Source organism: Nicotiana tabacum, chromosome 23, assembly GCF_000715075.1.
Source record: "Nicotiana tabacum cultivar K326 chromosome 23, ASM71507v2, whole genome shotgun sequence".
In the NCBI taxonomy this organism is placed as follows: Eukaryota; Viridiplantae; Streptophyta; class Magnoliopsida; order Solanales; family Solanaceae; genus Nicotiana; species Nicotiana tabacum.
In genome coordinates, this window is record NC_134102.1 from 100358657 (window position 1) to 100370443 (window position 11787).

The window sequence follows — 11787 nt, forward strand, 5'->3', positions numbered from 1 at the left end:
TTTATTTTAACTGAAATGTCATTTTCTTCACTCAAACTATTTTAAAAATAAACTCATTTCTTTGTTGAATTCTTTGTAACTTAGTTTATTGAAAATAAATTGATCGTGCAAATTTTATGTATTGATATATTAGGCACGCGAGTTGTCCGTGCGGTTGTGATAGAGATATGGGTACGAAGTGCCGTGAGAATATGAAAGGGGACTGAGACTCGTATTTTTATGATTTTTATATAAGGATTATTTATTTGATGAAATTTATTCGGAGGGTATTTATTCGAAAGAATTATATGTGAAAGATTTATATTTGAAGGACTTGTTTAATTGGTTTTACTTGTGTTTCTTATTCGTCTGAGTAATAATTATGGTGTTCTTGCTACCTTGCTGTTTATATCACTAGTTGGTTATTGTTGTTATCATTGCTATTTGTTCCCTATTATTTTTGTATGCTATATTGCACAGATTATTTGATTAGTGAGTGTCTTGACTGTACCTCGTCACTACTCCACCGAGATTAGTCTTGATACTTACTGGGTACCGACTGTGGTGTACTCGTACTACACTTCTGCACATTTTTGTGCAGAGCCAGGTATTGGAGGTATCGGACCTGGATGTACGGATCTTGCTGTGGAGACTCAAGGTAAACCTGTTGTTGCGTTCGCAGGCTTTAGAGTCACCTTCTAATATTGTTCTCGCACTATTTTATCTTTACTTCAAAACAATTGTATTTATAGGCTTTCTAGTAACTCAGTAGAGCTTATGACTTGTACTATCGGTTTTTAGATTGTAAGTATTGTATAGAGATTCCTATTTCATGTTTGTCAGTCGTTAATTAATATTGTTATTATTTCAGTAAATTTAGGCTTACCTAGTCCCTAAGACTAGGTGTCATCACGACATCCTACAGAGGGAGATTTGGGTCGTGACATCAACTTCCATAATCAACTTTGATTGCTCTTAACTTTCTATTATATATATTTGTTAATATGAAATTTGTTATTGTTTCACAATTTTTCTTTCAAAAGTAAATATTATCATAAGTTGTATATTAGAATTCAAATAAGTTAACCAGAAAATATCAATGAGATTAACTCAAAACTCGAAAAGAAAAAAGAAGAAGAGAGTTGAAACTTTTATATATTCTTAAGAGGTGCTCTTGATAAAATTTTAACTAACAACAAATAATTAATCAGACAATATGGGAGAGTGTTCTACATATGAACAAGTCCCGTTTTAGTTGAATAAGATGATAATGAAACTCAAGAGGAAGATCAACTTTATTTCTCAAAAGATTATAATTAAATTTATGAACAAGTCCCGTTTTAGTTGAATAAGATGATAATGAAACTCAAGAGGAAGATCAACTTTATTTCTCAAAAGATTATAAATAAATAAATTTAAGGTCTTCTATTTATTAAATGTTTGGCGTTTGATCACCAATTTTATTGAGCCACCTCTGCATAAAAGCATACTCGACCGTTCCAAGTCTTTTCTTCTACGGAATTCAATGACACATCTTGTGACAGCAGCAAAGACAGTTTTGAGAAGCAATATCATCTGCTAGGCAAGGAGGTACAATTGTTCCAACCCGGTACCATTTTCCCCTTTCATGCATTAAATCCTTGAAGAAATTGTCTATCGTTTCTCTTGTGATGCCTGGCATAACCACGGCATGTGCCATATCTCTTGTGCAAGATAGTTGCCATTGGCGAATAAACTTATGGTCATTAGGTCGTTCAAAGACAACGATAATGCTAAACTCATTAAGCATAGCGCTAATTCCTGCTTTATGAAGTCGGCCTTTCAAATATCGGGCATTTTCGATGCACATTTTGGCATCTTGTTGCAATCCGGTACGACCTTTCATGCATAAACTGTACCATAAGAGTATTGGTGCCAAGCCATTTCGACTACCAGAAATTGTAGCATCAGTGGAAGCAATATACTCGATTTTTGTTGAGAGACTACTAATGTAACTTTTCCTTGTCATCTGAATGCCACAAGGCATTGGACATCCCAAGAATTTGTGGCCTGAAATTGAAACACTGCCTACTGACTTCTTGAAGGTAATTGTTTTCGCCTGTTGTCAAATACAATAGAGAACTAGCTAGGTCATTTTTTGTTTGTTCCCTAGATATATGGAAAGTTTCTTATTTAAAGAACATAATGGATTAAATTAATCTTACATGTTGGATAAATGGGATAATTAGCCCATATAGTGCAGCGTCACAATGGATGTAATACTTATCATTGGAATAACCACATTTTTTAAGTATTTGTAGGATCAGATCAAGATCATCAATAGCTCCTTTGAAGGTAGTTCCTACAAATATGTTAAAAGTATTAGTAGTACTCCGATCCACATATGAGAATCAGAGTAGAGCTACAATATTAGGTATGAGTTTGAATGAAGTCAATGCCTTTAGCTTAGACCTTATATTTATATTTAAAAATCTATTAAATATGTATAAATTATTAAATGCGATCCAACCCAGCTAAAACAAGCTATGAATTGATCAGTAGCAAGTTAAAACTCATAAACTTTAAAAGAATATTATTACCAATATTGACATTGATGATGGCTGGTTTGTTCTTGTTGAGAAGTAACTTTGATCTCAGATCTGCATAATCAATCTCTCCATTAAATAAAGTGTTGATTGTTTCTAGCTCCATTCTGTACATTCTTGCTGCTTTAAAAACTGAGTAATGTGAATCCTTAGATGCATATATTATCCCAGTGGGATGTAGCTCTCTTCTGCACAAATATTTATTCAAATGGGTAAACGTGAAATACATCATTTGGATATGAGGTCTCTAAATATATACAATACTCTTTTTTAGATCAAGTATAAATATAATAGAATATCTCCACGCACAAAATAGGCATGTTAGACTATTCTACTAGAACAACAATTATATATAAGTTGGAATCGGCAATCAAAAGAATTCCTCGTCTTGCTCCTTCATCTTAATTTCAAATACTCTTGAATTGGAAGTAGAAGAAATTAAACTTTGTCCATCAATGGAGATGGGGAAAGTAAATTACCTACCCAATTAAAAGGCCATGAAGATTTCCCTCTGTGCCACCATTGGTAATGTATCCCCAATATTCATCCTTCTCAATTTCCCAGAGTTGTGCAAACCAATCTAAAACAGCAACTTCAAAATCTTTTGAATGGAAATCGATAGTGTTCTCAGTGAAGGGATCTCCACAATTGTTCAAGTAGAATTGCAAAAGTGGAGCTAAAGCAGCATGATGCTCGTAACATACATTAATTGGATAACCTGTAAGGAAACCAATTTAAAGAGGCTAAGTTTAAATATTTCGAGAACACGTATAACTAAAAAGTTTATTTTTTTTTACATTATTCTTGAAATAGTTTCTCTAGTTCTCGTTGTGAAATTAATTTTGGAATATGTATGAAATTAACTAATAATTTATATTTTTTAATGGAAAAAAAGGCATAAGTACCCCCTTTATACTATGGCCGAATTTTCAACTACACACCTATTCTTTGTGGGGATCATCCTTTTTTTTAAAATGAAATTAGTATCATCCTGAAATGCCACTACCATATATTTTTTTTGTTTTTGTTCCCATCAACTTCTTTTCCCACCTTCATTTCTACCTCAATCCATCTTTCCAGCACATACACGATACAAAAGTAGCTATATAATATAAGTTGTTCAATTTAACCAAACCCGAGAAATAATTTTAATATGATAATGATAACCAAAATAACTCAATGCATATTTCAAAATTTTGCTTCAACAAATAAAATTTTCTCAATAAATGTCGACATCACGATTCTGTTGTGTGGGTGGTCAAATCACAAAGAAAACTTTCGTGGGTTTCTTCTGGGTTTAATCAGAAGTTGATCTTGGGACTAGATTTTTTCATTCCTTTTTATGAGAAGCAATTGCAATTGACAGCTTAAAAATGGTACCTGAAGAGATTAAAAGTAGCAGTAATCCTCTATAAAGTGTAGTGAAATGTGGAGATAGGAAAGAATAAAATCTGCAACTCGATCTCGTGAAAGAATATGGAGAATGCCAAAACTAATTTCAGGCCAAGTTTATAACTAACGAAACTGGAGGAAAGAAAAACAAGAGAAAAGAAAAAAAAAGAAAAAGAAAATAGTGTATTTTATAAAAATACTGTACAAAAGAAAATTTCAACATGCTCTCTTTCTTACCCTCCCAATTGGTGACATACACTATCTTCTCCCACATTAGCACAAAGGGTATACAAAAAGAAAACAACATATTAGAAACATGTGCAGAATAAGCTCTTACCCAAATTATGATTTAGAGTCTCTTTTCTGTGGATATATGTGCTATCCTTTCGGAAGGGATAGAAAAGAACTTTATCGTACTTCATGCAGCTATACTGCTATACTTATTGATCTCGGGTTTATCCAAAGATATTTAGCCTTACAATCTATAGACCTTAGCATACTAGTCTTTTTAATTTTATTTTGTTAAAATTGTGTATAAAAGTTAAATTTGATGACTATATTTATAGAAAAAGCCACTGAACATATACTTACCTAAATGATATTTTTTTCGATTGGACAATGTCTCTAAATATTGAGTCAAAATTCTGTCCAGTTCTTGCGAAGATATTTTAATATCTTTTTCATCAGGTTCTACCACACTGAGACTCAAATTCTTTCGCGGTGGAGGGGGCGAGTTGATTTCACCTTTTGTTGGGACAACCATTAAGTCAAATTCCTATCTCATAACCACAAAAGAAGAAACTTCAATTAAAAATATATTTTATGATTTGACATGAAAGAATGAGTATGCGGGTAATAAATAAATCTATCATAAAATATATAATACTAGTGAGTTGGGTCGTCATTGAACTTGAGTATACAAGAAAATACTATAGAAAAAATTTGAGCATGAGTATTACGTACCTTTTCAAATTCCATTCTATCTGAAATTATTGGCAATTAGAATGGTCTCAAAGAGATGAAGGTTTTGCGCATCTCACTTCTTTTGGTTCCTCCAATTTATAACAATTGAAAGTTGCTTTGCATTTTTAAGGGGCAGATTGAGAATATTACGAAGTCACAATGGCAAAGAGGTAATCTATCTATCTATATTATATTAAAATCATGATACTGCTTAACAAATTATTATTTTTAATTTAAAATAACTTCCATTGGGATTATTTTTTAGGTTTAATACGAGTGACTTTTGCCTAAATTTTAAAGGAAATAACCTTAAATCACCTTTTTCCACAATTACGATGCTATTGAAACTTTTTCTTCACACCCAAACTATTTGATTCCTATTGGGATATTACCACATAATCTCAACATTTAATTAATTTCTGCCACATTAATAACTTCATAAAAAGGCTCATGTTTTAAACTCCAGTGAGTAAAGGTAATACATATACTGATATACACTCCTTCATTGGTAATTTAATTTTAAATTCGGTTCAATATTTCTGAAATTTTTAAATTATACGGTCATTAACTACTGGTGAGCATCCTCCACTTCCAACCAAGAGATTGTGAGTTCGAGTCACCCCAAGAGCAAGGTGGAGAGTTCTTGGAGGGAGGGAGCCGAGGGTCTATCGGAAACAATCTTTCTACCCAAGCTAGGGGTAAGGTCTGTGTACAAACTACCCTCTCCAGACCCCACTAGTGGGATTATACTGAGTTGTTGTTGTTGATGTAACTTTTGTAATATTTTAACAGTCTATTTTACACTATGTATTCCACATATTTCATGATTAGTCGCCGGAGAGTTGTCACATTATTAGGAGTACTTGGAGATAGCATTATGGCAAATTTTTAATTCTCGATTGTTAAATCATGTCATTTCTATATATTCTACTTTTTGTTCTTGATGTATGTATTTTGGATAAAAAAATTTATACTTTATTTCTATGGTAAGGATGACTTTGTTAATTTGAAGACCATACAGCGGTATTTTTTTTCAACCACTTGTTGTAGACACTAATAGGATAAATATAATTAGAGTTTCAATTCGAGAATCATAACCCCGGATGTCGAAGAATGAAATCTTTGGTGCTGCAAATCCTTGCACCACACTTCGAGAAAGTCTGATACATGAGATCATCGACTGAATCAATGAAGCAAGACGGTAACTGCTTTTGCTTACGATTAGAATGACTTTAGCTCGTGTATGTTTATCGTATACGGGTGAGATCGGGCCCACTAAACACCTCGATTTTTTGATAAGCAAAACGGAACAGAAACGTGACCGTAATGAATCGGAGTCAGAGTAAAGAATCCTCGTATTGGGTCTCGGGCAAAACATCTGCCCTCGGGGGTATCGGGGCCATGTCCTCTGGGTCCGGCTCGAGGATTAAGACATTGGAGGGTATTATCAAACCGCTACATACGACTAACAGAGGATCGTGAAGTCCGTGCCCAACCGGATATCACTATGTGAATCTCGACCCGTATCGGCAAAAAATCAGTGATTAGCGAAACATAAGATCTTTACCTTTATTAGAATTGTACTTAGGGTAAATACTCTTACTATATAAAGGGGAAAGATTGTTATTCAGGCCACACATTGTAACACCCATATCAAGGCAATTTATTTCAGTTCTCTTTGTTGTTCAAAACTCTTATTTCTTGTTCTTAAATTCTTCATAAATATAAGTTTGGAATCGAGGGCAGGTTCTTTATCGAGTCAAGCTCGGAATCACCCTTATCATTGAATTAATCCACATATCCTTAAAATCACAAATAAATTCAATTGTTATCCGTTTATGTGGGTAAACATTTATATTTTTCAGTGAATATAGTCCACTAAAATTATGATATTTGTCTCTCATTTGTTTTTTGTTTTGGGATATTTTTTCGAGAATTCCTATCCATATCTATCCGTTGTCTTTAGTTATATTTTTTGTCTTCATAATTAATTTACTCTTGTAAGTATCTTCATTTTTTTTATTTTATTCAATCTATTTACACTATTAAAAAAAAATTCCAAACACGATGTTGATAGGCTTTTTTTTAAAAGAAAAGAAAATTATTCTTCCTTTATTGAATTAGCTAAATTATTAATAAAATAATAAATATTTCAAAAAAAAATATTTAATAAACAATTAAAAACATTTTAATTTCTACTCAAATAATATGTTTCTCTCCATTTTTTGCACAATATTTAAAATTATACTCAACAGCTAAAAAAAAATAACAAAAAAATTAATTAAGAATATAGAGGAGAATAGAAAAAGGGAGAGATAGAGATAGAGATAGAGAGAGAAAGAAATTGCAGCAATTGTAGACAGCACAAAAAATCATAATAAGACACCTTTCCTAAATAGGGTCCGCATTAATTATTTTCAGAAATTTGCACTATATTTATGTATTTTTTTTTTAACGATGGTAACTTTGACATGGGATACACGTGTGGTATTTATTAATGTGGGGTACACGTACAACACGTGTATTCTAAGATTAGTTGGTTCAGTGGTGCTCAATGACATAAAATCTTGGAAAAAATCTTTAAACTTGTCTTTTTGCCTACTGATAAATAGTTCAATATATAATATTCTATCCGTCTAAAAAAGAATGACAGAATTTTATTATTAGTCCGTTGATAGTGATACATTTTTAAATTAAGAAAAAATTTGACTTGAACTTTCTATTTTAACTTTAATGATAAATTTTTATAACCATAAAAATGTTATGTTATATTTAAAATCATAAATTTCAAAAGTCTTATATTCACATAAATGTCATAATGTATTTAAGATTACAAGTTTAAAAAAATTTTCTTTATATTTTAATTTCAGTATTCAATCAAATTATATCATATAAATTGAATCCGTGAAACTACACAACTTTGATAAAAGTGTGACATCAAATATTAATGTTGCATGCATAGTCAAACTAACTGAAACCCCCACTTACGTACTAGCAGTGCAGAAATGGCATTGATTTTCTTTGCCAATTGGACTACTCTTTGCTACAATGATTAAATTTCTGGGGGGTTGTGAAAAAGTGGGCGTGCAGTGTGCTATACTGGCTCCCATTAACCAGCTGACTCCTCAACTTGTTGTAATATGTTGTATTTATTTTATTTTAATTTATGTGATACACATTTTCTGTTTAATATGTTCCGAAAAATTTAAGGACTATATGTTTAAATTAGAAAATAATTAACTTTAAATTTGTTATTACCATAAATGAGATTATTAAAAGTAACACAAATTTTATGACTTGTATTAAATTATAAATTTTTAAAATATTTCTTTCTTTCTTTAATTTAGTATCAATTAAACGTCGTCACCTAAATTGAGACAAAAAAAAATGCGTGCAAAATCACGCTTTGACACTGATCAACAGAGATAGTAACAGTACTATCGACGAAAATCACGCTTTGCATTATTGAGTCGACTGCTGCTTTTCATTGTAATTAATTTAGCATGTTCAATCGTCACACAAGATTTAAGTATTGGTATTGGTAGGGTTTTCTCATCCCTTACCTTCACGAGTTTCACATTCGGATATTGATGTATTTGGTAGGGTTTGTGCCAAAACCCTCCGTCATTGAAAGATAATACAAAAAACGCATGAGAAAGGTGAACTGTGGTCCTTTTACAACTAGCTACAGGACTTGAATAAGTGGGATGATTTAGTGGAGATTTTAGGTGGTTTGAATTGAAATTTGAGCCAAATTCGAAGTACACAAGATGAACATCGAATAACATACGTGTATCGCAATGTATATCATACAAAGTCGAAATTATGTGGAACCCTAGAGGCCATAAAGAAATCAAAAGCTTCTATACATGAAGTCATCCCTATGAAAAGACTTATAGTCGGTTTGGCTTTGTTGTTTTTTTTTGTTAAAAATGTTTTTGGCCAAAAATTGATGTGTTTGGCCAAGTTTTTAGATGGAAAAAAGTGCTTTCGTGGAGAAGTAGAAATAGTTTTTGAGAAGCAGAAAAAATTAGTTTATCTTCAAAAGTATTTTTCTGATAAACACTTTTGAGAAAAATACACTTAGAATCAGTTTTTAAAAACTTGACCAAATACTAATTACTGCTCAAATTTCTTTTCAAATTAATTAATCAAACACAAACCACTTCTCACCAAAATACTTTTAAGAAAAATACTTTTAAAATAAGCTGATTTTAGAAGGTTGGCAAAACATGCTATTAGTATAATTATATATACATGTTGAGTACAACTGGAAGTAGGTAGGTGTAGCTTTCCTGGTCCTAAGCAACCTATTTTTTTTGTTTCTTTGACAATTCAAGAACATTAAATTTTATAAAAGTAATAAAGAGAAAAAAAGTATAATAAAGTATTGGAACTCAAATATTAACTATAAAAGATTTCATATCTTTGTGAGATAATTCCGGATATGTTGTTGTATACTATCCGTCACATTGTTGTTTTCGTACGTTTATCAAGGATCGTCTTATCCAACTATGGAATTAAAACAGAAAAACCCTTATTGCTAATTGCTAAGGGGAGGATTTCTTTTCCCATAAAAAAGAGGTGAATAAGGGGAGCCGTAGGTGTCTTGGCCGTTTCGAACTGACTTAATAAAGTAGAAATTATTAGTTGACAATTGTTCATAATCAACTATCAAATTTGACCAACATAGAGGCAATAATAAGAAACACTTAAAAGATTATTAGCCAAATATTACGTTGTTAGACTTTTGGGAAGTAATGAAAAGTGACACATGTATATTTTCTTGTCAATATTTACTTTTTCTTAAATTCAAATATGAATACCAAAGTGAAAGTAAGCACTATACGGGGATGATAACTTGGCGTGACGACCCGATATGTCGTTTTGAGTACTAACCCTTATTTCCATGTTCCGACACCTCTATTAGCTTCATTTGATGTTTCTTAATTGGCTTGCATGGTTCGTGTTGTTTTCCGAAAAGTTTTTACGTAAAAAATTGAAGAAAATATGATTTTTGGCTTTAAAAATAACTTGAGTTGCTTGCGGTTAACATCTTGAGTAAACGATCCTGGATCGGTGTTTTGATAATTTCGGTAGGTTCGTATTGTGATTTTGGACTTGGGCGTATGCCCGAAATTGTATTCGGAGATCCCTAGGTTGATTTGACTTGTTTTGCCGAAAGTTAGGAATTTGAATGTGTAACGACCCGGCCAGTCGTTTCGAGTATTACAACCCTGTCTCCTCATTTACAGTTCAAATTGTGATTTACAGTTATTATTTGACTTGTCGGATCCGGTGAGATTTTGAAATGATTTGGAATATTTAGTTCCAAGGTTTAGAACTTAAGTTGAAAAGGTTGACCGGATGTCGACTTATGTGTAACGACCCCGAAGAATTTTTGCTAAGAAAATTAAGGTTTTGTGGTGCCGAGGTAGGTCAATTGGCGTTTTGGGTTGAACAATGCAATGGGGAGTAAAGAAAAATTTTTGCCAGAAAAAGGACATTTCTGCGGTCCACTATGCGGTCGAAAAATCACTCTGTGGACTGCATAATGGCCGCAGAGTGAATCAGGAGTGGGGCAAGTGTAGAGGAAAGTTTGCGGCACATTATGCGATCGCAGATCAGTTCTGCGGTGCATTATGCGACCAAAGAACAGGTTTGCAGATCGCATAACTACCGCAGCATTGCCCAGTTCTGGAAGCCTTTTTTGCGACCCATTATGCGGGCCGCATAAGCATTATGCAGTCGCATATGCGACCGCAAAGTGTGTTTCGGGGCTATATTTTTGTGGTTTTATAAACCCAACCACATTCTTATAAAACACTATTGGGAGTCATTTTGAAAGGTTTCATTTGATATTTTAGAGAGAGGTGAGAGCATCCTAGAGAGAGAAAGTGAAGACCAGGCCATTTGTCCATCAATTCTTGTTCAAGGTTTGAAGATTTCACAAGGATCTTGCTAGGGCTTCAAAGAGGTAAGAATTTCTTTCCCCAATTCTTCAATTTCGAGTTTAGAGAAAAAGATGGGGATTAAGAGTATGATTCTTGGGTATACGAGTATTAATTATACATACACGTACCAATAAGGTTTGTGGAGAGATTGTTGAGTTCAAATAGGTAAAGATTGGGTTAAAAATGGTAGAAATCTTCAAAAACTTTAATTGAAGATTTGACGGTCGAGTTGATGTCGGATTTGGTAAAATTTGTATGGTTGGACTCGTGGTTGAATAGGCGTTCATATTTTGTAACTTTTGTCGGGTTCGAGACATAGGCCCCACAGGCGATTTTGAGTGCAATTTCGGATATTTGTTGGAAAATTTGTATTTTCATATGGAATTAATTTTTTATAATTCGTATTGACTGAATCGAATTAATTACTACTAGATACGAGGATTTAGGAGACCAATTCGCAAGGTAAAGGCATAGCGGAGTAAGGAATTACACGGTTTGAGGTAAGTAACATTTCTAAATTTGGTTCTAAGGGTATGAGTCCCCAAATCTGGTATTATATAAATTGTTTGGAGGTGACACACACGATAGGTGATGAGCGTGTGGACTTGCACCATAGAAATTATGACTTGAATAAATCATGTGAAGTTGTAAAATTAAAGAATCATGTTATTATCTGAACATTTTCCACATGTTAGAGAAATTGAGCCGAGGCTCTTATTAAAGATCATGTTTAGGCTACGTGCCAATATTTTAGGACACCATGGGACCGTGTTGCTGTTGAATTAATTATTTCAAAAATATACTTTTCATACTTAGTCATATTCGTCTATTATGAGGATATTTATGGGATCAAGCTACGCGCCGCAGCAGGCCATATTGGCTTTATATATATGATTACTATATGGAATGGGGAT

General features: G+C 32.8%; 1 protein-coding gene across 2 annotated transcripts; it reads right to left on the minus strand.

Moving 5' to 3' along the window:
- Positions 1–1339: 1339 nt before the first annotated feature.
- On the minus strand, positions 1340–5002 carry LOC107800126 (histidine decarboxylase). Of its 2 annotated transcripts, XM_016623274.2 has the most exons (6): positions 4920–5002; positions 4548–4731; positions 3048–3282; positions 2559–2752; positions 2184–2320; positions 1340–2077 (listed from the first exon to the last, which is right to left on the minus strand). In XM_016623274.2, the coding sequence occupies exons 1-6, from the start codon at positions 4932–4934 to the stop codon at positions 1502–1504; spliced, it is 1341 nt and encodes a 446-aa protein (XP_016478760.1). In that variant the 5' UTR covers positions 4935–5002; the 3' UTR covers positions 1340–1501. The 2 variants fall into 2 exon arrangements, with proteins under 2 accessions (XP_016478760.1, XP_016478761.1); XM_016623275.2 differs by lacking the exons at positions 4548–4731; positions 4920–5002 and adding an exon at positions 4294–4474.
- Positions 5003–11787: the final 6785 nt, after the last annotated feature.